We start from the raw sequence: 26,356 nt of genomic DNA, 5'->3' as shown, positions 1-26,356 counted from the left end.
CAAAGTTCCTAACCATTCATGTCTTAAATCTGTTAGCTTAAAGCTTTCATGATGTACCGAAGAGAAATGAAAGCATATATCCACACAAAAACTTGTACATGAATGTTCATAGCAATATTATTCATAATAGTCAAAAAGTGGAAACAACTAAAATGTCCATTAACTGATAAATGGATAAATAATATGTGGTTTATCCATAGAGTGGAATATTAATTGGCAAGGAAAAGGAGTACAGTACTGATATATGCTACAACACGGATGAACCTTGAAAACATCAGGCTAAGTGAAAGAAACCAGTCACAAAAGACCACATATTGTATGATTCAATTTATATGAAATGACCAGAGTAGGCAAATCTATAGAGACGGAAAGTAGATTAGTGACAAGGGCTGAACAGGGATGGAAGAAGGGGGGGCGGGGCGGGTGGTTGATGGGTGACTGCTAAAGGTTATAGGATTCCTTTATAGGATAATGAAAATATTTTAAATTGACTGTGGTGATGGTTGCACAACTTTGTGAATACACTAACCACCATAAAATAGTACACTTTAAATGGATGAACTCCATAGTATGTGAATTATATCTCAACAAAGCTGTTACTGTAAAATTAAAACAAATAAATATATCCCTTAAAAAACTCTGATGATACATGAAAAGATAGGTAAGGAATAATATTCATAAAATCTTTCTGTCCAACCATGCTATACAAAACATACTGAAAAAACTAATTTGCTTTGATGAATGACAAATTTATATTCAAAACAAAGCTATTGTTATGAGATATTAACAACCAACAATTGCACTGAAGCATTAAACTTGGGTGAATATATTACTTTTAGCTTGAGTTTCTGTAAAAAAAAAAAGTCAGTTTTCTGCACTCCAAGCTAATAATGTTTTATTAATGCTACCAATCTGTAACTCTGTAGCTAATTTTTAATTTCATTATGTAATTTTCTTACTTATAACCTGGGGCAGTTTTTGCATATCAGGCTAGATATTACAAAGGAACACATCTACCAAGTGCAAACTCAGCTTTAAATTAATCATTTCCATTTATCTTTGTGATAGGTCCACTATTGGTTAAAAAAAAAATTCTTATATATGTATACATGATTTTTTTTCTATTAACTATAGAATAGATAAACTATTTGTATTAATAAAAGAGCAGATAAACTAAAGTTAAGCCCACTGTTGTCTGATATCCTACACAATTTAAAAGCAAAACATACTACAAGATAAAATATATTTTACCAACTTTTTTTCTGTAAATTATTTTACCCTGCCCAAAGACAGATGAATGTACTATATCCTTCATAGCCTCTTTAAGATCCAGACACTATATATTTTAATATTTGCTGGCATAAGTAATCAGGATACATCATAACAGCTTTGACACAATATTAAAGTTTGAAATATAATCTTGAAAAGACTTCATATAAAAATATTGCCCTAAGTAATTGCAAAGTAACTTTTGTCCAAGGCAAAATGCTGAAAATCAGCAAGCTTATTGAAAAAATATTATGTGCAAGTCACTGAGTGTGGAAAGTATACTCTAAGATGGCCTCCAATGATCCCCACTCTAGTATTCATCCCTTTGTGTTATTCCCTCCCTGTGAGTGTGGGATGTACCTACTCTCTTGCTTTAAATGAAAAGAATACAGCAAAAGTGATGAGATGATGTCACTTCTGATATTAGATTACCAAAAGAATGTGGCTTCCGTCTTGGATGTTTTCTTGTGTTCTCTCATTTACTTGCTCTGAGGGTGGATAATTTCCGTGTTATGAGCTGCCCTATAGAGAAGCCTCCAGGGCAAGAAATGGAGGGCTATCAGCAGCTGACAGACAGAGAGAAATCGGGACCCATGTGAATGAGCTTGGAAATGGATCTTCCCCCAACCGAGCCTTCACATGAGACTGCAGCTCTGGCTGAGAGCTTGACTGTCACCTCATGAGAGATCTTAGCCTAGGCACAGAGCAAAGCCCCTCCCAGATGGCTGACTGACAAAATGATGAGATAATAAGTGTATTATTTTAAGCTGCTTTGGGTGTAGTTTGTGATGTAGGAAAAGGTCACTAGTGTCCTGATTCCAATGATTTTCAATGAAAAAAAGAATAAAGAAATGTGAAGAAATAATCCAAACAAATATGTTGCATATTTTTCTACAAGAAAGAAAAAAACACTTTATCTCAGCAAAATTAATAACCCTAATTGATGCTTTTACAACTTATTAGACTATTTAAATATAACTATTATGGAAAATGGAATTGAAAATGCATGTCCAAACGCAGATGAAATTACACCACTGCTTTTCTTAAAGGGGAAATCCACTGCAATGCTCTTAGAATAGCATTCAAACTCTTTAATATGCCCTAAAATGCCCTGGTATCATATGGTTCCTGCTACACTCTCTGGATTTATTTCTAGCTGATCCTTCCATCATCTTCCATGCACCAACCTCAGTGAAATTTCATGTGTTAATGTCCTAATTTCTGCACAACCTTCAGGGCTCAGCTTTACTGACTCTGAGAAATGTTCCTAACCCCTAGGCTCCCACTCCTAACCTGACCCATAACAGTCACTTTTGCCTTAAATGTTCCTCTTCTGTGCTTCCTCTATGACCCTGTACCATGCTTTCATTGCATTTATAAAACTGCTTATATAACAGAAAGGAAAATAAATTGTGATTTATATTAGCAAGTTAACTATATATTTCTAATTTTGAGACAGTGGAGTAAAATTATCTCCACTCCTTTATCTCTTAAACTTTCATAAAATAAGAAAGTCAATAAGAAAAGCAAACTCTATCATTAATAAAATTATGAAAAACTTAAGAGTAATATATATGAAGAAGGGCTACCAAGAGTAGTGAAAATTCAACCAGGATTAGAGATGACATGGAGACAAGATACCTAAAGATGCAGATTTCAGAGAGAGACTGCAAGGTGCAAAATTCCTGAAAGTAGATGGTATATACCCCGAGGAGAAAAAAAAGCAATGCCCTCCCTGCTTAGAACAAGACTGTAGAGCAAAGCTTAACTGTGGCAGATGCTCTGGTACACCATGGAGGGGCAAAGGGCATAGCAGTAAATGAAGGAATGCTGAGGCATGCCATCATTGCCACTGATCTCTAAGAAAGAAGAAAGCGTAAAAGTGATAAGCAGTCCTATAACTGCCAATCACTGTCAACCTAAAATAAAAAGAGCTTAACCAGTTCACATACATAGAGACATACACACATGATCATGCAGGGCTCTACTCTGACCCAAGGAGACCTCCTCCCAAAGCACTGCCTTGGTTCTTCCCCAATACTGTCTTTTTATGATACTCATTCCATAATAAAGTAACAACAACAATAACAAAGGAACGAAAAATAGTCTATTAATAAATACAAGAACAAAGAGGGAGTAAACAATTAGGAAATCAATCATCAATGGAGAATATATACCTGAAAAATGTGATATATTTAAGAAAAACATTATCATCACATATCACCATGAATTAAAGGAAAACAACACAACAATCAATTACCATTCACAAGTAGTAGAGTAGAGATGCTGCAAGAACTTATGACAATAGAAAGAAATAAAAATAAATGGGTAGCTTTTCACTTGGTGGATGGAACTACACAGACTATTTGTGACTTTCCCTTCTCAACTCCAAATATATGGGACACAGGTAAGAGAATAATTTTTTGGATATTTAGCCAAACTCAAAACCAAGAACTGATATGATAGAAGTGGAATCTCAACATTGGTAAATTTAGAAATAAAACTGAACCAGCCTCAGTGTTATCAGGAACAAATTGAAGCTGTTCTGTCTGGCCCCTGCCACTGCCCACAGGAAGGGGAGGCTAACTGAACCAGCCTCAATGTTATCAGAAACAAATTGAAGCAGTTCTGTCTGGCCCCTGCCACTGCCCACAGGAAGGAGAGGCTAACTAATAGCCTGGTGCAGGGGTGTGGCAATACTGCGCTACATGTGTAAACTGGGGGTCCTAAAGGGAACAAGATTCCAGCCAGGCAGTTGCTAGCTGCTTGTGAAGCCAGATACCTGAGGGTTACTGTAGATATTAAACCAATTTGCTGTTTTTCCCGTGTAACTTGAGGGGTGACTCAGGGGTCTCAAGAATTTGTGAACTTATTTTCCAGAGGACTTGTGAGCATGTTTTACAGGAGAAAGAGAATGACTTTGGGGAGGTTGCAATCACCAGATGGCCGGCCCTCAGCAGCCGTTGAAGCGCAGAAGTCAGATTGTCCATTGGCTTATCAGTAGTGACCCCTTTGTCTCCCTGAAGCCCCTCTTGCCAAGCTCTATAAAACCCCCTTGCTTTCTGTTCCTGGGGAGGTGGATTTGGATGAAGCCAGGCTCCCACCTACTCGTTTTGGCCAATTTGAATAAATCTTTTTCCATCTCCAAACACCAATGTCTCAGTGTTTGGCTTGCTGGGCACTGGGCACACGAACTTGAGATTAAGAGGTTCGGTATCACTTGGACTAGGTTAATAAAAAGATTTCCATTGAGAAATCAGAGACCCAGACCATATGAGACAAATGGCCTAAAATCCCACTGCTCACATGGGCTGGCATATCCAGGTCTAAAGATTTGTAACCATTATAGTAAAAATCCTTGAAATAGTGAAACCCATGGGGATTGGCAAAGGAAACTGCTTTGTAAGAACACTTCTGTAATTCTGGACAATTGGGACTCCAACAGAGTGGGCTTTTTGAGCTCACAATCAAAATTTACAAACTGTAGAAGGAAAGCAACTATCATGAGAGAGTTAGAAGACAGCCAGAGAAAGAGAGAGAGAGAATTTTGAAAAAACTACAAATAAGAACATCTGAAAGAGACTTTAAATCTAGTATGTTTAAAATGTTCAAAGACAAACTAGAAAATAGAAACTGTAAGACAAGGACATATGAAAAAAGGAGAGGGAATGGAGTTTATAGAAGAGCTCAAGAAAAATTCTAAATGTATAAATGTTGAAATTAAAAACTCAATGAATTAATTCAACAGCAGACAATAACTAACTAAAGAGAGAAAGAAATTCATGAATTGGAAAATAGATCTAAAGAAATTACTCATAGCACAAATATAAATAAAAATATAAAAAATAAGTCATAAGACAAGGAGAAGAGAATGCACTCCTATGCAGCTAATAGGAGTCTTTGAAAAAACAATATAGGAATTAGAGACAAACCAATACTAGTAATGGCTGAGAATTTTCTTAAACTGAAAGAAAACATGAGTCATAAAGTTAAGGTAGAACATTGGATATAAAGTACTACACATTTTTTAAAATCTTAGATACACTGTTGTAAAAAGATATTGGAGAAGTAAAGAAAAAAATTTAAAGGTATTGGACAGCTTGTTTTTAAAACATAACTTGACCTACAGCACACTTTGCCCATTAGACAATTTAGGACAGAAGGCAATGAAATAATATCTTCAAAGCCCTGAAAGAAAATAATTATAATCCAAGAATTTTATAACTAGTTATACTGTCATTCAACAGAGTGTATAGTATAAAGCTAATTTCAGATATATAAAACTGAGAGAGTTTCTACTCACATACTCTAGCTGAAGGAATAACAAAGTATGACCTTCAGCAAGTAGAAAATTGAACCCAGAAGGAAGTAGTGAGATTTAAAAAGTAATAGTGTAATGAAATTAGAAAAATATGTTGACAAATCTAAATAAGTGCTGACTCTTAAAAATTCTAAAAATGCCACTCTGAAGCAGATTTTAAAACATAGTAAAAATTAAAGTACTTGACTTTCATAAAAATGAAGATACAAAGTGGGCTGGGGGGAGATCAGATTTAACGTATTCTAAGTTTTTTTTATTATCTGAAAAAATGAGAAAGGTGCAGATATTATTCAGCATGTTAAAACTTGAGAGTTACCAATAAAAGGATAGAATTGGAATACATACCTTCCAAATGAGTGGAAGTAAAAAAAAAAAGGAATAAAGAAAACTAGACCTATTAACAAAAAGGAAAAAGAGCAAGCAAAAGCAGGGTAAATATTTTTAATTAGGATAAAAAAATTTTAGCCCAGATATGTAAGTAATCATAGGAAATGTAAAGAAATAAAAATAATTCATTAGAGTCAAGGACTATCAGATTGAAATATCCAGCCAGATGCTGCTTACAAGAGACAAGTTAAAGTGATTAGCATTAATTGTAGCAAAGGAAAAACAATGAAAAATAAACATCAGTAGTGAGCCATATAATATAAATTTTACGTGAAGTTCAAGGAATGAATCTAATATAGCAGTTAAACAAGAAGTGTATGTATCAATATGAAGATTTTTAAAACAAAGTTAAGTACAAAAAGGTTTAATTGTAGAACATTTATATACAGTAAGATAGCATTTATGTAAAATTTTAAGCACACAAAATATTATGACATGGTATATTTGGATACAGAGTACTAAATATATAAAAATATTAGTTGAACACGAATATACCAAACTTTAGATAACGATTGCCTCTAAGTATTTGTAATATTAATTTCTACACTTTCCCATATTATTTATAATTTCCAAAAAGAAAAGAATAGGATGAGTTGATAGAACTAAGGTAATAATTGAAATATATATATATAACCCTAGTAAAAAGACTGTAAAGACACCTTAGAAAAGATACTAGACTGTAAAGATAAAGACTGTTTGGGGTAACTGGAAAAAATGACCATATCCCCTGTAAAAGCAGAAAAAAAATATGACTAGGCTCAGACTTACCCATTGCAACATTAAATACTAAAAAACATTGGAACAAGGCTTACAAAATGATCAGGGAATTATCATTCAAGAATAAATTTTTTTTCTTTTTTTCTGTGAGGAAGATTAGCCCTAAGCTAACATCCGTTGCTAATTCTTCTCTTTATTTCTGAGGAAGATTGGCCCTGGGCTAACATCCATACCCATCTTCCTCTACTTTATATGGGAAGCCGCCATAGCATGGCTTGGCAAGCGGTGCATCAGTGCATGCCCGGGATCTGAACCTGCGATCCCCAGGCCACCGCAGCGGAGCACGTGCACTTAACCACTACGCCACCTGGCTGGCCCAGAATAAATGTTTTCAAGTACAAGAATTTGAGAAATATTAATTCCTGTGTTCTCTTGTTAAAAAATTTATTGAGGGGAGAAACTTGAGCCAAATCAGATATGAATGAAGAAAGGACAGCAAAAGGAATTCTTCTGAGCAATGAATCCACTTAAATATATGATTAAGGCTAAAACAACTGGAAATTATGATTACAGTCATGTGCTGCACAGATGTTTCAGTAAACAATGGACCACATATATGATGGTGGTCCCATAAAATTAGTACCATATAGCCTAGGTGTGTAGTGGGATATACCATCTAGGTTTGTGTAAGGATGCTCTGTGATGTTCACACGACAAAATCACCTAACCACACATTTCTCAGAATGTATCCCCACCATTAAGCAATGCATGACTGTATAGAAATGAGTAGGGCAATAGAAGGAGTTGCAAAGAGGTGCCAAGTGGGATAAGTACATTGATGATCTCTTATTCTACAGCAAGTAGAAAAGGCTTTATTAAGAGGATGAAAAGACAAGTTATAGATTGGGAGAAAATATTTTGGAGTCACATAGCCAACAAAAGACTAGTATTTAGAATATAGAAAGAACTCTCAGAACTCAACAGTAAAAAATATAAAAAATCCATTAAGAAAATGGGCAAAACACATGAACAAGCATTTCTCAAAAGAGGGTATATTTAGTAAATTAGGAATACAAGGAACTTTTTCAATCTGAGAAAATATCTACTAAAAATATTCAGGAATTATTGCCCTTTTTGATAAAATATTAGAAGTATGCTCTTTAAAATCAAGACCACCATGGACCTATCACTATTTCAAAAATATTCAGGAATTATTGCCCTTTTTGATAAAATATTAGAAGTACGCTCTTTAAAATCAAGACCACCAGGGACCTATCACTATTTCTAGTCAATATTGTATAGGAGGTCCTAATTGATGTAATAAGATGGAAAAAGGAATAAATGTATAAGGTTGGAATGAAACAAACAAAATTATAATTATTTCAAAAGGTATGATAATCTATATAGAAACCCCCCAAATCAACAGACTAATGATTAAAATCAATGAGATTTTTACAAGGTGGCTGGATATAACATTAATATACAAAAACCAATTATATTTCTATACACCAGTTACAGTTAGAAAATGCAATTTCAAAAAGATATAATTTAGAAAGAAACAAACAAACAAAAAAGTTCCTAGGTATCAATTTAATAGATGATAAAAAAAAGTTTTATAACTTTACTCAAAGACATTAAAGACCTTCAATAAACTCTGAAAAAAGGAGAGAGATGTTTATTCACAAACTCAATACAATGCAGATATCCTTTCTCCTACAGATTGATCTATAAATTCATGGAAATTCCAATAAAATGCCTTACAGAAGCTTTTGAAGAACTTGATAAGCTGATACTATAATATTTATATGAGAGAACAAAGACCCAAGGATAATCCAGATACATATGAAGATATTTACTGTAGCTCTATCATTGTGATAGCAAAAGATAAGAAATAATTTAATTATTCATCACTAGAGAACTGGCTGAATAAATTATGGTTTATCCATATAAAGAATGCTAGGCAGTCATTAAAAAAATAGAAGGAAGCTCCTAACGGCCAGCCCCATGGCCGAGTGGCTAAAGTTCTATGCACTCCACTTCAGTGGCCAGGGTTCACAGGTTTGGATCCCAGGTGCGGACCCACTCCATTCATCAGCCATGCTGTGGAGGCGTCCCACATGCAAAGTAGAGGAAGACTGGCATAGATGTTAGCTCAAGGAGAATGTTCCTCACCAAAAAAAAAAAAAAAAATAGAATGAAGCTCCTTAAGCACTCATATGGAACAATATTCAAGCTATTATTCATAAGTATGAAAATCAAGTTAGAAAACAGTGTGTATGCTATAATTGTATTTTCTAAAAATAAGGGACATATACATATGTGCTCATTTGTAAACATAACATTTCTAGAACTATACATATTAAATTGGCCAGAATATTTACTGCAGATGAAGGAACCTAGAGGACTACATGATAGGGGTGGAAGGAAACTGATTTTTGTGTGTATCGGGCATTAAGTGTATGCGTATGTGCTTAAACATAAAATAGTTGCTTCTACATTCTAAAGGATTGGTATCATTCATTGCCAGAACAAAGTATTCTTTTATTTAGGAAAACACTTTAAGGACCTTTTTAGTTAAAACAAAAAAAACAAAAAATAAGGATGAATTACTTTACTTAAGAACATAATAGAGAACTTTATTCAGAACAGCTTGAGAGTATTGGGGTGCTGGGGACAAAGTGAGGCCCTAAAACTAGGAGAAGAATTTAAGAGAAAAAAAGAGGGAAGAGCGGCCGGCCCAGTGGCACAAGTGGTTAGGTGCACGTGCTCTGCTTTGGCGGCCTGGGGTTCGCAGGTTCGGATCCCAGGCGTGCACAGATGCACCGCTTGTCAAGCCATGCTGTGGCAGCATCCCATATAAAGTGGAGGAAGATGGGCACGGATGTTAGCCCAGGGCCAATCTTCCTCAGCAAAAAAGAGGAGGATTGGGATTGGATGTTAGCTCAGAGCTGATCTTTCTCACCAAAAAAAAAAAAAAAAAAAGAGGGAAGAATAACAGCAACAGAAGGAGTGAGAGAAAAAGAAAGCAAGAAAGAGGTATTGTGGGGCTCACAGAGCAAACGAATATGTAAAAACCTTCCCCATGGTAGAGAACATATTGAATTGTTAGTAGTTGCCTATATTATATTATGCTTTAAGCCGCCACCACCATTTTCCCCCACCTCCCCACGACCTCAAACCTTCAGTGAAACACTGTAGCTCACAACAGCCTTCTACTGGTGGTACCGGAGATACAGCGGAGTTGACCAGCATCAGAAATGGGGAGGAGGAGGCAGTGAAACAAGCAGAAGGCTAAGGCAGAAAGTGAGTGAAAAACAGGGTGGAATTGAGAATTTAACAGAAACATGCCATCAGAAAAAGAAATAATCTAGAGAGACAAACTACGTAAGAACTAGAAGATATCAGAAGGAGAAGTGCACTGAATTTCAGTTGGAAGGATTAAGCTGTATTCATTTAGAATTTTAGAGGATAGAGTAATCTCAGACAGTCAGAGATTTTTAGGACATCTGTGTTACACTTGCCTGTAATACTTCTAAGAATTTGGCATACTTTCTGGCACATAAAAAACATATTATAATTGTTATCTGCTTTTGCTGTTGTTACTTTTATGATTTCTCCCCACTAATCCGCAAACTTCATGAAGGCTAGTCTGAGTCTCATGTTCATCATTGTATCCTCAACATCAAGGCCATAGTAGTTGTTAAATAAATATTTATTGAATTCAATAAAATCACCAATTATTAAGGCAGAAAAAAATAATATATTCAAAATTACAGCTGCCTGACAAAGTGAAAAATGTAACGGAGTTTCACTCTATCTGTCCTTCATTCTTCCATTCAGTGAGCATTATTACCTTGGGCCTACTCTATGTCAGTAACTATGCTAGGCACTAAGATTTCTAAGATAATTAAAACAGACCATCCTCCCTCTGCCTTCAGTGATCTCACAATATAGAGTCAAAGGCAAACGTGTAAGTAATTATAATACCACAGGGCAGATGGTGTAAGGATGCTTTGCATGAGAGTGTTTGGGCCCTCAGATGTGGATGCCCTAACTCCATCAATGTTGGTCAGAAGACAACATTTAAGCAGCAATATGAAGGATCATGAGGGGTTTATATGGCAGATTAGGGGTTGAGAGAATGGCATGTGCAGAGGCTGGAGATCTAAGCAAACATGATGCCTTTTAAAATTGACAAGACATTCAATATGGGTGGGTCCAGGGAGATGAGACTGGATGACTTACACAACATGTTAAAGAACAGGGAGACTTTAAAGGATTTGAAGCAAAGAAAAATAATTTGAGAGCTATCTCTCTCAATACTGTTTTGAAAAATGGCAAAACCAGAGGCAAAGAGAACTGTTAAAACGCTCTCTCTCAAGAGTCCAGGCAAGAGATGATAGAAGCCTGTCTACAAAGCGTGGGTGATTTGCTGGAGGGCTGAGCAATTCAAGTGGTAAATAGAGGGAGAGGTAGGATATCCAGTTTGAAAAGTGAGTAGATCAGACCGGGTGGTGTTGTGGTTAAGTTCACGCACTCCGCTTTGGCAGCAGGGGTTTGCAGGTTCAGAACCCAGGCGCGGATCTATATCACTGAACAGCCATGCTGTGGCGGCGAGCCACATACAAAATAGAAGAAGAAGGGCAGAGATGTTAGCTCAGCGCCACTTTTCCTCAAGCAAAAAGAGGAAGATTGGCAACAGGTGTTAGCTCAGGGCCAATCTTCCTGACCCCAAAAAAAAAAAAAAGTGAGTAGATCAGTTCTATTTCCAAAGAAGGTGAAACTCAGGAGCAGAAAGGCATTGTGAGTGAAACACATATAAAGCTAAAAAAATGTTACATAAACGAACAAATCATAATTTATATATAAAAGGAAACATAAAAACCAGACACATAAAGCAAAGTGAGAGACATTGGAACAGTTAAGATGATAAAGGCCAACATTTGGTTGCTCAATTAAAATGCAAAAGCTTAGCTTGGATGGAAAAACAAAATCCATTTATTTTCCCTTAGAGAACATCTAAAAATAATAATATATATATACAGTGAAAATCTCAATAAATTCCCTAAAGTAATACTTCCACTGAACATATTTTGTGACTATAACACGATAAACTCAGAAATAAATTTGTTTAATGTTTAGTGCAGAAACAGCCCAAGCGCTGGAGATTGAAAAACGAATTCCAAAGAGGGAATAAAAAATGCAAATAGAAGATGAAAATACTATATATCAAAATATATGGAATGTGGACAATACTACACATAGAAACAAGCAATAGTCTAAATACTTTAATTACCAGAAAGCAATAACCAGAGTAATAAACATGGAAGGCAAGAACTAAAAGAAATTCCATTTTAAGTAACAGTAAGAAAATAATGAAATGTTTAAAACAGCAATAACTTGGAATACCTACAGTTCCAACAATAAGGAATTAATTTTTTCAAAAAGCTATTATGAATAATGACATTAGTATATTTATTGCATGAAAACATTCACAATATTTTATTAAGAGAAAGACACAGGTTAACAATAGTATACTGTATTTCCATTTTTATAGAGTATATATTTTTAAGCATAGAAATAAAATAAAAAAACTAACATTTATTAAGTGCATATGATACACCAGGCATTATTTTAGCATTTTACATATCTTGATTCACTTAGGCTCATAATAAATCTATGTAGTAATTCTATTATTTTCCCCACTTTATGGATGAGCAGATTTAGGAAAAAGGAAGTTAAGAAATTTACCCAAGGTCACACAGCTATTAAGTGGCAGAGGTCTGGAAGAATACACATCAAAATGTTGATAGTATTTATTTCTGAGTGATGGGATTATAGATAACTTTATTTTGTTTCAAATTATCTATATTTTTGGTTTTTCTACAATGCATATGTATTACTTGTGAAATAGAGGGTTTTTAAAAGATGGAAGCAAGATATTTAATAAATATCACTGAGTTTTAGAAAATATTCCTAAGTACGCTAATGATCAACATATTTTGAATACCTTTTCTAAGATTTTCACTAGCAGACTAGTGACTATACCACTCACCTAATTGCATCATTGGCCTCTGAAACAGCTCTCAGGTACTCCTTCAAATAATAATAATTAAAGCAGTATTTCCGAACCTTATAGCCTCGCCATCGCTTCTGAATCTATTGAAGTAAATAAAAAGATAAAATGTGCCAGTGAACATTTTTTTAGTGGAAACATTAATAGTTCTTCAAAACCAAGGTAATGATGGATGATAACTCATATCAAAGTCTTAGGCTTTTCCACTAATATAACAGTACATGTGGTTGCAAATGTAGATTTTACTCATAGGCGTATTATAAAATATTATAAAGAAAAAACATATGTATAGGTTAGTATAATTTATTTTAAAACACTTATAATTATTTCACAAATACTAAATATGAAGTTAACTATTGAAAGATTAAAAATTTGCTTTACCAATTTCTACCATTTCCATTTCCTGACCAAAGGGATCTTTTATTTTTCATAACCAACTGGCCTAAAGATTGTATTTGGTCACATTGAAATAATTTTTTAATGGGCTTTTTAAATTCAAAGTCTTTAAACAAAGTGTTGTCTTGTATCTTCATCATGACATTTTAATACTTCTTTAACAATAATAGGTAACATTTATTGAGTTCTTACATGCAAGGCACTATTCTAAGGGTTTTGCTTGTATTTATGCACTTAATCTTTAAAACAGTCCTACGAGATAAATACTCATATTTTATTTACAGATGAGAAAACTACTAAAAAGAGAAGTTATGTACTTTTCCCATAATTATACAGCTATTAGTGATGGATCCAGGAATCAAATTAGGACCTCAGAAAGCCCATTCTCTAAACCACTGCAATAGAGAACTGGGAACAAACTGAACTGTGCTTTTCAATGAATGAACACATCTGTTGAAAGTATTTGTTTTTTTTTTTTCAGTTGAGAGGAGTGTTAGGGGTCTAAGAGAACATACTTAAGTGGGCTCCTAGAAGCCTTAGAATGGCCCAATAATCATGAGAATCAGTCAATCTCCTTAAGCTCTATCTTTGCTAATATAATCCCTATTAGAAAAACTCAAAACAAAAATCATAATGCATAGATCTTCATTTTGTAGAAAAAAAATCTCAACTTCTTTAAAGCAGTAGAGAAAGAAGAAATAGCAAAAATTGAAAAAAGGTTAACTTTGCATAAAGATTTAACTTTATTCCCTAAAATTTTCCAGCAGTTCACATATATTTATGAATTATTCACATATTACATATGATTCTTTTTCCCAATATGATGTCTTTCCAATGCTTTGCACAGTTAGCTAGGCTAGGAACACACATCTCTAAATACTGTTTTTTTTAATAGGAAAGAATAATTACTATAGAGATTATACCTAAATCCATTGGGTTTTATCATAAAAGCTTATCATTTTTTAACTAAATATGTTGAGTTTAAAATTTTTATAAGTTGAATGCTGGATCTATAAGAATAAATAGGAAAAATGTTTTACTTGAATTCTGATCCTTTATTTTTCTCTGTTTTAAAACATGGCCATTTAAAAAGTATTTTACAATCTGAGATATTAAATGTGAAGATTCTGAAAAAGTGTTTTTGTTAACCACCCAGTATGAGAATGACTAATACAACTGAAGATATGCAAAACAGCTTGTAAGAACAATTAAATCAGAGACAATAATTCTAGAAAGTAAAACTAAGTGAGATAGCAAGCTAATGTAACAACATTGTAGAATATGTCTATCCAAATATTTTTCAAATGACTTATTTTAGAGATTCTTTAAATGCAAAAAAAAAATGAATTTTTCTAAAATTATATACTCAATTTAGAAACTGGCTCCCTCTAATTTGACCAAAATCATATTATGGCTGACAAAGAAAGAAAAGGAATTGATACAAACCACTTTCCTAATGAAAAAGGCTAATCAATTGGAATATATATACATATATAAATCATACATGCAAATAAGTGAATATTTTCTTGGCTTTTCTAATTTAATCATTACAGTATCATTCTGAAGTAGAGATTATTATTAGCCTCATTTGATAGAAGACAAAATTGGTACTTAAAGAGGTTAAATAATTGCTTAAGGTCATGTAGCTGGTTGGATAACTTCACATGTTCCAGCCTACTTTTCTTGCATGCACAGTAATAATAGCATTAAAGAAGAAAACACTTGTAAACAAAAGTACTGACAGAAAATCTATCATCAGCAACAGAAGTGACTCAGGAGGCATGAGAAAATATTAGGGTAGCAAATAGTGTTAAGGGAAGGACTACCTATCACATGAAAACATCATTAAATTCTAAATAAAATAAGATTAAATGCGCCAGAAAACATAAAAGATGCATGCTGTAGTACAGAGAAGGAAAGAGGAAGATGGTGATTTATGATTAGGTCACACCAGAGTGGTGAGTATACCCATTTTGAGAAAAGAAGCTGAAAGGACAAAAACTGAAATTGACTGAAAAATCTGTGCCCATAGATAGGGTACTAAAAGAAGCCAGTGACGTCGGCTCCTTCACTCCAAGCTGAGCAACTACTAGAAACAGCACCAACCACACTCACAGTCTACAACAGGTGTGCTCTCAGGAAATCAAATACCCTAACTCACTAGACATCTATCTGTCTGAAGGCAGGCCAAAATTCCTTTCCAAGGCAAATCCTTTTATTCACAATTGGGTACTAAAGTGCATAATAAGTAAGTGATGGTTAAGGTAACAAATTAAAACTCATCCACGTGGGGGCCGGCCCAGTGGCGCAAGCAGTTAAGTACGCACGCTCCACTGCAGCGGCCCAGGGTTCGCCGGTTCAGATCCTAGGCGGGCACCGACGCACCGCTTGTCAAGCCATGCTGTGGCAGCATCCCATATAAAGTGGAGGAAGATGGGCACAGATGTTAGCCCAGGGCCAGTCTTCCTCAGAAAAAAGAGGAGGATTGGCATCAGATGTTAGCTCAGGGCTGATCTTCCTCACAAAAAAAAAAACAAAAAAAAAACTCATCCACGTGAAAGTATAATGAATCAATCTTCAAACGGCTTTGTTAGAGGTGAGTGATTACAAAGAGCTGGAAGACACTGGGCATTTGAGTGGGTGAAGATGTGGCCATCCAGAGATGTGAAGGGTCTAAAATTTATTGAGCTCCAGGAATGTGCCAGGTGTTATGCTAACTGCTTTAATTCTCATAATAACCTTGTGAATAGGGTGCTATCTCTGTTAAAAAGGAAGAAACTGAGGTTAAATAACTTGATCAAGGTCACATAACCAGTAAAAGAGTAAATGGCAGGGTCAGGATACAAACCCAGCTATGTCTTAGTCCAAAACCCAGGCTCTTTCCACTAAAACATCTTATGGATGTACTGAGAAAAAGAAAAAGAGTGTATGGATGTGTTATAAAGAGAAAGAGTGTGTAGGAACAAGTGACATCTTGAATTTTGTCTAAATTCCCTGTTGATATCCCAGTGCTAGTTAATAAACTTTTAATTAGAAAAAAAAGTACTTTTAAGAGGCAAGATGACTTTTGATGACATTTCTACTTAATTTCAAGGTGAACGGGTTACCACTTCCAAAAAAAAAGGTAGTATTCATGTCCTTCAAAGTAATTAGCAAATTTCAGAAGTGATTGGTTTAAAACAATTATTGTCATTGATCAGCTCTGAACAGATAATTTTAAACAAAGTCATTGTGTGCTCAGCAGATTACAGCTTGTTAACGGGCAAGTTCTAAATGACCTCTTAAGCTAGTCAAATCAATGATGCATATTCCTCATTAAGTAACATCAAAATGTAAGTGGTCTTATAAATAATGTTTATTTTAAGCACTAAAACAAATGGCAAAACCTCGATATATCAAAAGCCATCTGCTCATAGAAAAGACTCTCCCTCCATTCGGTTTACTTTTATTCTTCAAAATTCATAGTAACCTTAACGCTATCAAAACAGAGAAAAAATAATAACTTCTGACCTAAAATTAAAATGAAGACATAGAAAACAAATTCATTGATAATAACCTACCTAGTACTAATGCTCTAAATGTATATGAAATCATAGAAGTAGAACTCAGTTATTCATAATTATACTTTTATTTATTAGAATGCACAGCATTCCAGAAAATTATACAGTGAGCACAGAAAAGTGGGTCTACTAAATTTTGAAAAATAGGGTGTTTAAAATATAGTAATATCCAAGTTTTCATTCTAGGTGTCACCGCATTATCATGTCAAAAACATATATATATAGAGAGAGAGAGAAAGAAATCTTAACTAGATATTTTTAGCTAGGAGAAGATTCTAGATAATTGTTCCATATGCAGTTTCTTCTCTTTAATATTCCATTTCCTCACTCTATCTGATTTTATACTTCCTTTCGACACAAGTGCATTTAATCACTTGACAATGATGTTGGTACTAGAAGTAGCAGGAGGGGAGAAGTAATATTCTTTTGCGTGTGATGGAACATTTAAATATCTGACCATCATCAGGCAAAAGCTTGGGATTGTCTAGATGGCCCCTTTCCCTCTCAATCCTTAGGCTGACATTTTGGGATATCTTTTTCTGCATGAATAAGACTTTGTCTTACTTGTTTTGTATTCCTAGAATCTAACATAATGTCTAATATACAAGAGACCATCTTCAGTATCTGTTTCCTGAATTAATTTACCTATTAATCTGTATCTATCTAACCTTGGAGTCATTATTCTAAACATAAATACTTACTTCACAGTATTATAAATATGAAAATAGGATTATAAATAGTTCAAGAGCTTGAGATGGATCCTTGTATATCGGACACATATTTAACCATTTTTTAATTAAAGCCACCATCTAATCTTTACTCATATTTTTTATATTTTAGAACAAGTGGGAAAGAAAAGAAAATGGTTAATTGATGTTTCAAGTTAGATTAATTTTTGTAAATTAAAATTTTTATTATATAGATCCAGAGCTCTCAGAAGAAAAAGCCAGTAAATTTATGGTTATTTTTTAAATTGGTTCTTTTAGTCTTGTGTTTCTCTTGTTATTATAGTTTTTATTTTCCTTAAAGTGAGGGTTTCTATCTGAACTAAAATGTTTGGGGGCACTAATTTCAAGTCAAATCATTTAAAACAACAGCAATAATAAAAGAGCAGTGAGACTCTGCAGGTTCCAGCAGGATATCACTAAGTAAGTATATGCGATTGATCAATAACATGTACAAGGTTTCCAGGGTAAAAGGAATTCTACCTGAAACAATCAATTACATCTGTAGTTCTTTAAAACTCTGTAAGCTTTAGATTATTACCATTTTTCTTTCCTAACAGATCTTTGAAATTGAGAGGAAAAAGTCAGATGGAATATATTTTTTAAGCGAGATCTCTAAGACACTACACATTAGGACTTCATGAAATTTGCATGCATATGATACTGCTCCAGCTGTCCTAGGACAGGCAAGCAAACAAGGACTCTAGATCTATGGAAATGTCCCAATGGAGGCTTTTCAAAGGCATTATAAAGAATAAACAACTCACAGCGAGTTTACCTTTGTTAATTTCCAAAGTCTGCACCAGATTATGTACCCTCCTTATATTTAGTTTATTGAAGACCAGTATGTTCTAAGAGTTAATGTATAAAGAGAGGGATCAGAAGTTGAAAATAGCAGTCCTGATAACATTTTTGTGGGGTTCCTAAAGTTTTAACAAAGTTAGAGTCCACTTTTCTTTTCTGTTAATGTTTCAGGGTCCAACACAGGCATGGTGGAGGTGCAAATACAACCAAATACAGACTTTTGGATCACAAAAATTGTGTGGTCTGCACCTTGGACTCCAAACTGAAAGAAATGACAGATTCTCTTTCACCGTTTGCTACATCCTACACAAAAATTCATTTAAAATTGTAGCAAGAAAGGTGTTTCCAATGGGGTTTGATGGATGACAAATCCCAATGCTAGCAATATCAACATGTGAAGGCCACAGCTTGAATATTCTTTGAGAAGGTGAGATTTTTCATCCTAAACCATCCAATTCTGCCTACGAGGGGAAGCATGTGACACCGAATTGGGATGCCTCAACTTAGTCTTCTACTAATTATCACCAAATTTAGAATTCCCTGAGTAAAATGTACTACAAGTAAGGATGCTCATGAATTGTTAGGGCCGTGGGGTCAGTTTACCAAGAAAACCAGACTATGAGTAATAAAATTTCCCTAAGAGCTCAGTCCAGGTTCACATAGTTGTCCTCATCCAGATTTTTGAGAAAAAGAGAAGACTAGATGTAGAGGCAAGACAACAAGTGACTAGAAATAACAGGAATGTGGGTACCAGACCTCCTGGGTTCAATTCCTAACAATGTCATTTACTAGCTATGTGACCTCTGTTGATCTTGGGCAAGATACCCGTGATTCCATTTCCTCATCTTTCAAAATGGAATCATAGTGATACCTACCTCAGAGAGTTGGTTGTGAGGATTACGGAGAAGACTTAAAATATTTAAAACACTTAGAATGGTACCTGGAGAATAGCAACCACTATGCAATTGCTAACTCATAATTTACCAATGGTTCTGACATACCAAGATTTGGGAATATGTGGTATTGCAATCTTTTTCTTGCCTGGCCTCAGAGACATAGCTCTCATTGGCAGTCAGTTTAACTAAGGTACGCTCAGGTATCTACCAGCTATATCCATTCACATTCAGGTAAAAAGTGTGAGAATCTGGAGCCATTCTATTGGAGAAATCTAAGCCTTAAAGACAAGTTTGAGGCTGATTGTATGTATTCCTGGTCTTGGGCTACTTTTTTCTTACAAATGGAAGAATTGTGTGTAAGTTATGTACCACTCCATACAAGAGGCTTCATCCTGGATGGGGTCAGCCAGTAAACAAAAGCCATAAGCAAGAGAGAGCACGAAATATTAAGAACCTTGAATCAAGGTGCTGGGAAAAAGGAACAAGTAATAGACCATAGGATGGATGAAATAATTCTACCAAACTGCACTATTTTTGCTACCTGGGGATATTTTTTAATGGGCTTCTTACACCTAAAGTAATTTTGCCTTCATCTTTACAGTATTGTTGGGAAGCTGACTCTCTAAGCCCAGTGTTTGGAGGGTCTGAGGTGACACTCCAGTGCTGAAGTATATGCTCACTAGCATCAAAAATGGAGGGTCGGTTCTACGCCAGGATGTAAGAAGATATACAATTGTACATCTAGACAGGACAGGGAGACAAATGAGTTAGCAACTGAATCAGCTTATGACATTTGTATAAGATACTGCAAGCCATCAAAGAAAGAAAACTGCAAATAAAAGCTGGAGGCCAAATTTAAATAAGATCCACAATGGAGTACCCAAAGTGCCGGAGGAAAGGAGAACCCGAATCTAAAGTAAAATTGAAGATCAAAAGGCAATAAAGTGTCACACAGAGAAACAGGAGGAATAGGGCCCCAGGAGCTAAAATAAAAATTTACTGAGCAATTTATTGCCGTATTAATTGACTGTCACTGGCCTCGCAGCAAATCAGTAACAGTGGTTTTGTAAAGGCATACTGTGGGTTCTGATAGCAGCTTATATCACAGCAAGCCTCCTTCAAACTTGTACGTGTCATGGTCCTTTGGCAAAGTCCCAAAGCTCATGAGGTCTTCCATTCCCATGTGAACTGCACTGACCAAATATTACCTCACCATGTCCAGTTTATCCACACCACATAGCCTAATCAGGTAACAAAAAAAATGCTTAAAGATCCCCCAGCAAAGGCTTAAATAATTTCCAACAAGGGCACTTAGGGACTTAGACAAAAAGTACTTAAAACAAACGACTTTTATTTTACTCCTTGTTTAGAAAAGGATGAGTCAACATTCATTGATTTATCCAGGGACATTTATTCAACCACCTACTATAAGTCAGGAACAGTAGATACAAACACTAAGAAGATAGGATCTGGGCCCCAAGGGACTTACAGTGTGTAGGGGGTGGATGTAAATTAGTAAGGATAATAAAATGTTACAGGTTCTATAACAGAAGTATGTCGATGATAAAATAGGGACATAAAAAGAGAGTGATCAATTCCACATGGGTAGGGGGATCGTAAAGTCTTTAGAGAAAAGGTGACCCTTTAAAAAATAAATGCATCAAATCAGGATATGAATATCTGTTACAGAAAAAAAATCACATACACATAATTTACTCTTCATTATAAAAGAGTAAGATCTATTTAGGAATGGACAGGCTGAAAATAATTTTTTTAAATGCCTCTCTTTTCAAAATGCCCCACTAGCCTCTTGGGCAATTGAATATAATTTACTTATTATGCTAGGAGTCAACAGACAAATATATAACCTGCGATTGGCTCAGTCCATGAGGGAAATTAAGACAAAAGTTTTTTCTTATCTATTGTATGTGAAGGTCCTATTCATGATTTGGGTACCTGTTTATCTGTCTGAATATTATTGGCCACACAGATTTTTGGTAGTTATCTGTTACTCTTAGAGGTCCTTCCTGGATACTCACAGACACCCATATTTAAATCATTTATAGGGTTGTTATTTTCCACAAAGTTACTTGGTAGCTTATGATCTGAAAAGAAAGAGTTGTAGGTAATAGAAGTAAAGCTTCAGCTACTGGTATCCAATTAGGGTTGTAATCTTCAGATGTGTACAACAAGATGCGTACGTGGACCACACAATAGTCTCTTCAGGTGCTCACCATAGTAGAGAGCAAAATTTTCAGAGCACCATTCTGCAAAAATCCACTTACAAATAGATTTAGTTCTGGTCACTGTGATCAACCAAGGCTAAAAATTAACCTTTGTTAGGGAATCACTTAAGGCCTCTGTGCACCTGAGCCTCATTCCCAATTCCTCACCTTAGGAACATGAAGTACTTAGTCTATTACCAAGCTAACTCATCTAAACCTCTGAAGGAAGCCTTTGAACTACTTTGTTAGAGAAGGGTTTCTATTACAAATTTTCCATGGTAGTATTTACATACTCCACATAGTCTCACAAAAATTCCTGAGTGTCTTTAGCGGATCATTCCAGGCTCTAGGTAATGCTCAAGTCTTCCTTCCCCTCACTTTAATGCCCACTGCATTTCCACCCCTACTCATCTCTCCTGGAATGTCAAATAAAAAACAACTCCTGATACAAATAGGGAGACTTTATTTGAAAGGATTATTTTCAGGGAGAGGGGGTGAGTGACTAGGGCAACGGGGAGAGCGCTTTGACGTGTGATTTGCAATCAGGCCAAGGATTAGGCAAAAGGAGTTTTCTTTTATAGGAAGAGGTAAAAAGGCTAGAAAGAACCAGATGTGGAGAAGGGGGATGAAAGGATGGCATAATTGAATAGCAGATCAGAGAAAGTTTTACCCTGAAGCCAGCCTGTTCTCAGGAGGGGGTGTTAAGGAATGCTATCTGCTGGCTAAAGTTCAGGGACCCAGGAAAAGGAGAGAAACTTCACCAAAGTTTTTGGTTAACAAATGTGTTTTTCCAATTGATGGATGGGGACAAGCAGTTCAGCTAATTGCTTGTGAGGTAAAGAACGGAAATTCAGGGAGGGTCTGTATGTGGCCTTGTCATAGGTAGAGAAGGGGGGCATCTGTGCCTCTTATCTAAGTCATATGGGGAAGAGTGGATTTTTGCAGAAAGCTGTTTCTGGAAGACAAAAGGGTGGGGGAATTTTTTAACTTTGCTGTTTTCCAGGATCATAGGACTCAAGGAAAGTTCAACATTATCCATTGACATTAATCAAAGATAAGTTGATTTCGGGCAATGCTATTAGGAAATGCAGTTCTTAGTATGATGTGGTAATAAGCCAAAAACTCTGCCTTCCAAGTGGCTTGGATTGATGTGGGTTTCTTAGATATGTCTAGACTAGGTAAAAGGAATCTTAATAATTCAAGCCAGATCAGAATTCAATACGAAGATTTAGAGCTAAATAATAACAAGAGAATGCAATTTTCTAACCCCATCTTCTGTGCCTCTGTCTTCCCTTGGTGACCTATAAGGACAGCCAAGCCTTCGGTCATCAACTCTTTTAGGCTTTCAGTCATCTATTGCTTTTTACTTTGCAGATGCTTCTGACATGAGGTAAGCAGCAAAGAAAGAATCTAACAGTGTTTTAGGCTCAGAGGCTAAGTCTTTGGCAGAGATGTACAGAGAATCAAGATCTCCTAAATTCCCAGACTCGAGCCTTCCCATTATAAGAGGAAAACCAAATTGTTTTCCTATGTTACTATATTACTAAGAAAGGTAAATAGCCCACTGTAGCTGGAGTATCTGCCTCTGGCTGAGGAAAAGAAGCAAGAAGATCTCCTTCTGCCTCTTATTCTTTTCCTTAACCTACGGGAGAACAGAGAAGTGGACAGATAGAAACTGGGTATTGTCCCTGGGCTCGGCTCCCAGCACACTCACTCCTGTGGAGGAAAGCCCCCTTCCAAAAGCAGGATATGTAGTCAAACGATGCAAATCTACCTGCCATTGTTCAACACAGGACTTCCAGAAGGTATTTTACTACCTTGCTTCACCCAAAATAAAATCTATCATTAGCAGAAGTAAGAACTAACAGATTAATGAAAGAAAGTATAATAAGGCAACATAAGTTTTAAGGATATTAATGAAATTCATTTAATTTCTCCAATTATAATAGCTTAACAATTAAGCCATTACCATACTGTGTGAGACAAAAGAAATAATATTTTCGTTGTGCTCATTTCCAAAATCTGTGCAGAAATCAAGTTCAAGCATCCTAATCACTAAATTCACATTTCTACTGTGAAAATAACACATAAAAACGAAATAGAAATGATAGAAATAAAAGTTCTAAGCTGGAAACTGACTTTATTACTGTTAAATAATATGAATAATTTCTAATTGATTTATATTGGGCAGGAATCTTATATTCCAGAATCTTGTTCATCTATTTATCACAATATTCTATATGACATATGGAAACTAATACATTGCTTCATTAATATTTACAGTCTTTTTCTAGTTATGGCTCAGAGATATTTAACATTCTAAAACATAAGCATTGATAATTACATGTTTTACATTTTACTCTAATTCTTAATACTGCCAAGATTATTTAGTATAACTTTTCAACTATGTACTCTTTTCTCTCTTTACCATTAGCATATCAATCAAATTTGCATTATTCTGGTTTGCTCATTTTATTAAAAGCAAATTCAGGGCACAATTGACTTTTCATTTGTTTAACAAGTGAAGAAATATTTACCCTGACAGCCATTGCATTGTAGAGATTCATCTTCATAGTATAATATGCTAACTGTGAATCAAGAAACAAAAAGATGGCATATATTTCAGTTACACAAAGACAGTGCAGCCTATTTTTACATATAAAAGATAAGAATCTTTATACATAATACATAATAAGAGTTCTAGGCTTAGAAAAATGAAATCAAACTTTGTATTGAAGAGATAGGCTTCCTAATACATAATTCAGGCTTAACCAGAAAAATCTATGGTAGTCAAACTAGGAGCTAATGGAGATATATGATCATAAAATGCTCTCCGCTGAGTTTGATAATCAATGGTGCTCTACTGAGGATAGAATAACAAAGCAGAAATATTCACAAGTGCTGGTGACACGTAGTATTGTATGATTTATTCACTGGGGTTCTTTTAGCCAAAACTCACAGAAACATAAAAGGAATTCATATTTCAAGACGTCTGGTTTAATGAAAAATTCAAAGAAATGCTGTCTTCAGTCGAAATCGTTCAAGGATACGGATGCAGTGATGGAGCAAAATTGTGCCTTCCAACCATCTGTACAAAATGTTATGTACCTAGACGCCTCCCGAGTAATCCTTGGGAATTTTGTTTCATTTAATATTCATTTTAAGACCATAAAATCATAAATACAATAATATCACATTACAGCGAATCTCCTCATACAGTGAAGACATCCTCAAGTCTTGGTTTCTTTCTAGTAGAGACACATTTAGCCATTAATATACAAATCTCTGTTACAGTAAATAATCATTTCGCAACATGACTTATGTCAATGAAAATATTGCTTTAAATAAAGCTGCCACATCTGTTCTATCTTTTAATTAAAAATACAAAATTAACATAATTCCTGACAGTACAATAAACAGTAAAAGCAATGAAATACATATTTTTCCAACACAAAATACAACTCCATCCATTTTTATTCAACTAAAATTCATTTGACTAATATAATCTGAGCCTAGGTAATAGGTGTCATGTTTCAGGCAAAAATCAGAGAAAAATGTCCCAACCTTTTATATCGGGGTTTTCTTCCCCGTGACAAATAGGAATTCATATCAAAGAGTTTCACTGTAATTAGTATTGTTTGAATTGCCTGGTCTGATCCAAAGCAAATTGTCTGTGGAGAGCAGAAGGGCTGGATTATTTATCAACAGTCTGAGCAATTAAGAAACAGTTGGCTGCAATATGTTATTTACAAACGAACACAATGATGTTATTTCATTTTAAATTCTCTTTCTTTGTCATAGCAAGCAAGGGATAATTCTTGGTATTTGAGGTGAATTGAAAATATTTACTTTAATATCATATTTCTTCAAGTTCTAGTGAGGCAGATATAACCATTAAATATTTTTATGCAGAAGAAACACATTGGAAATTATATATTTGAACAAGTTGGGGTTCCGAAAAAGATATGGTTTCTTATCTTTATCATATTGCTGTTCAGGTAGCATTAATGTGTGTGTGTAAGCTTTTAAGACACAGATCTGAGTTCAATTCTTAATGTTGCTTTTACCAGCTGTGTGGCTTTGAACAAGTTACATAAAGTCTCCCAGTCTTGATTTCCATCCTTACTAAATGGGACATTACATACTTCATAGAGTTATTGTGAAGAGTAAAATGAGATAAAGTATTTAAGGTGCTTGGGACATAGTCGATGGTCATTACAAAAGGTATTATCAGTAGTTGTTACATATTTTGTTGCTAAAAGTATGTAATATAACTGTAAGTAAAATTTCAAAATGTATACAAGGTTAAATTTTATTCTGAGAGATAGAGATAAAGCCTGAGAATTCTGAATTTTATAGTTAAAAGGTGGAAAAGCACTTTGATTCCACTGTATCATTCTCATGGGAACCACTAATTGATGTTACGTTTATTCTCAATTCTGTAGCCCAGATGCTTTTGAAGTACCAAAAATAATATGTGAGAAAAATATTGCATGATTCCACTTATATGAGGTACCTGCAATAGTCAAATTCACAGAGAAAGTAGAATGGCGGTTACCAGAGGCGAGGGGAAGGGGGGAGTTAATGTTTAATGGGTACAGAGTTTCCGTTTGAGATGATGGAAAAGTTTTGGAGATGGATGGTGGTGACAGTTGTATAACAATGTGAATGTATTTAATGCCACTGAACAGTACAGTTAAAAATGATTAAACTGGTAAATTTTTATGCTATGTATATTTTACAACAATTTTTAAAAACACTAAAAAATATCATTTGTGAATGTGAATTGTGCATCTCCATAAGCTATCTATGAGACAGATTTGGGTATTTTAAAATTTTGTAAAATTTCATCTGTCTTTGTATTTCCATTCTGAGCAATGATGATTATTTTTTATATTAATGTTTGTCCTTTTGGGTACCTGAATACTTGAAATATAACTCATACAAAAGTCTTTGTTCTTAATATCATTTTCCAGAATT

General features: G+C 34.8%; 1 protein-coding gene across 1 annotated transcript in view; it reads right to left on the bottom strand.

The window, feature by feature from the left end:
- SPATA17 (spermatogenesis associated 17) overlaps positions 1 to 26,356 on the bottom strand; it is a 203,877-nt gene that overhangs the window by 145,307 nt on the left and 32,214 nt on the right. Inside the window, exons 4-5 of the mRNA XM_004439661.3 lie at positions 23,914 to 23,964; positions 12,750 to 12,853 (exon numbers count right to left, since the gene is read on the bottom strand). Coding sequence (XP_004439718.3) covers positions 12,750 to 12,853; positions 23,914 to 23,964 — 155 coding nt within the window. The remainder of the gene's footprint in view (positions 1 to 12,749; positions 12,854 to 23,913; positions 23,965 to 26,356) is intronic.

The sequence above is a fragment of the Ceratotherium simum genome, chromosome 36 (genome assembly GCF_057802395.1).
Source record: "Ceratotherium simum simum isolate JZ-2026a chromosome 36, ASM5780239v1, whole genome shotgun sequence".
Lineage (NCBI taxonomy): Eukaryota > Metazoa > Chordata > Mammalia > Perissodactyla > Rhinocerotidae > Ceratotherium > Ceratotherium simum.
This window is presented reverse-complemented; position numbering and strand designations above follow the sequence as displayed.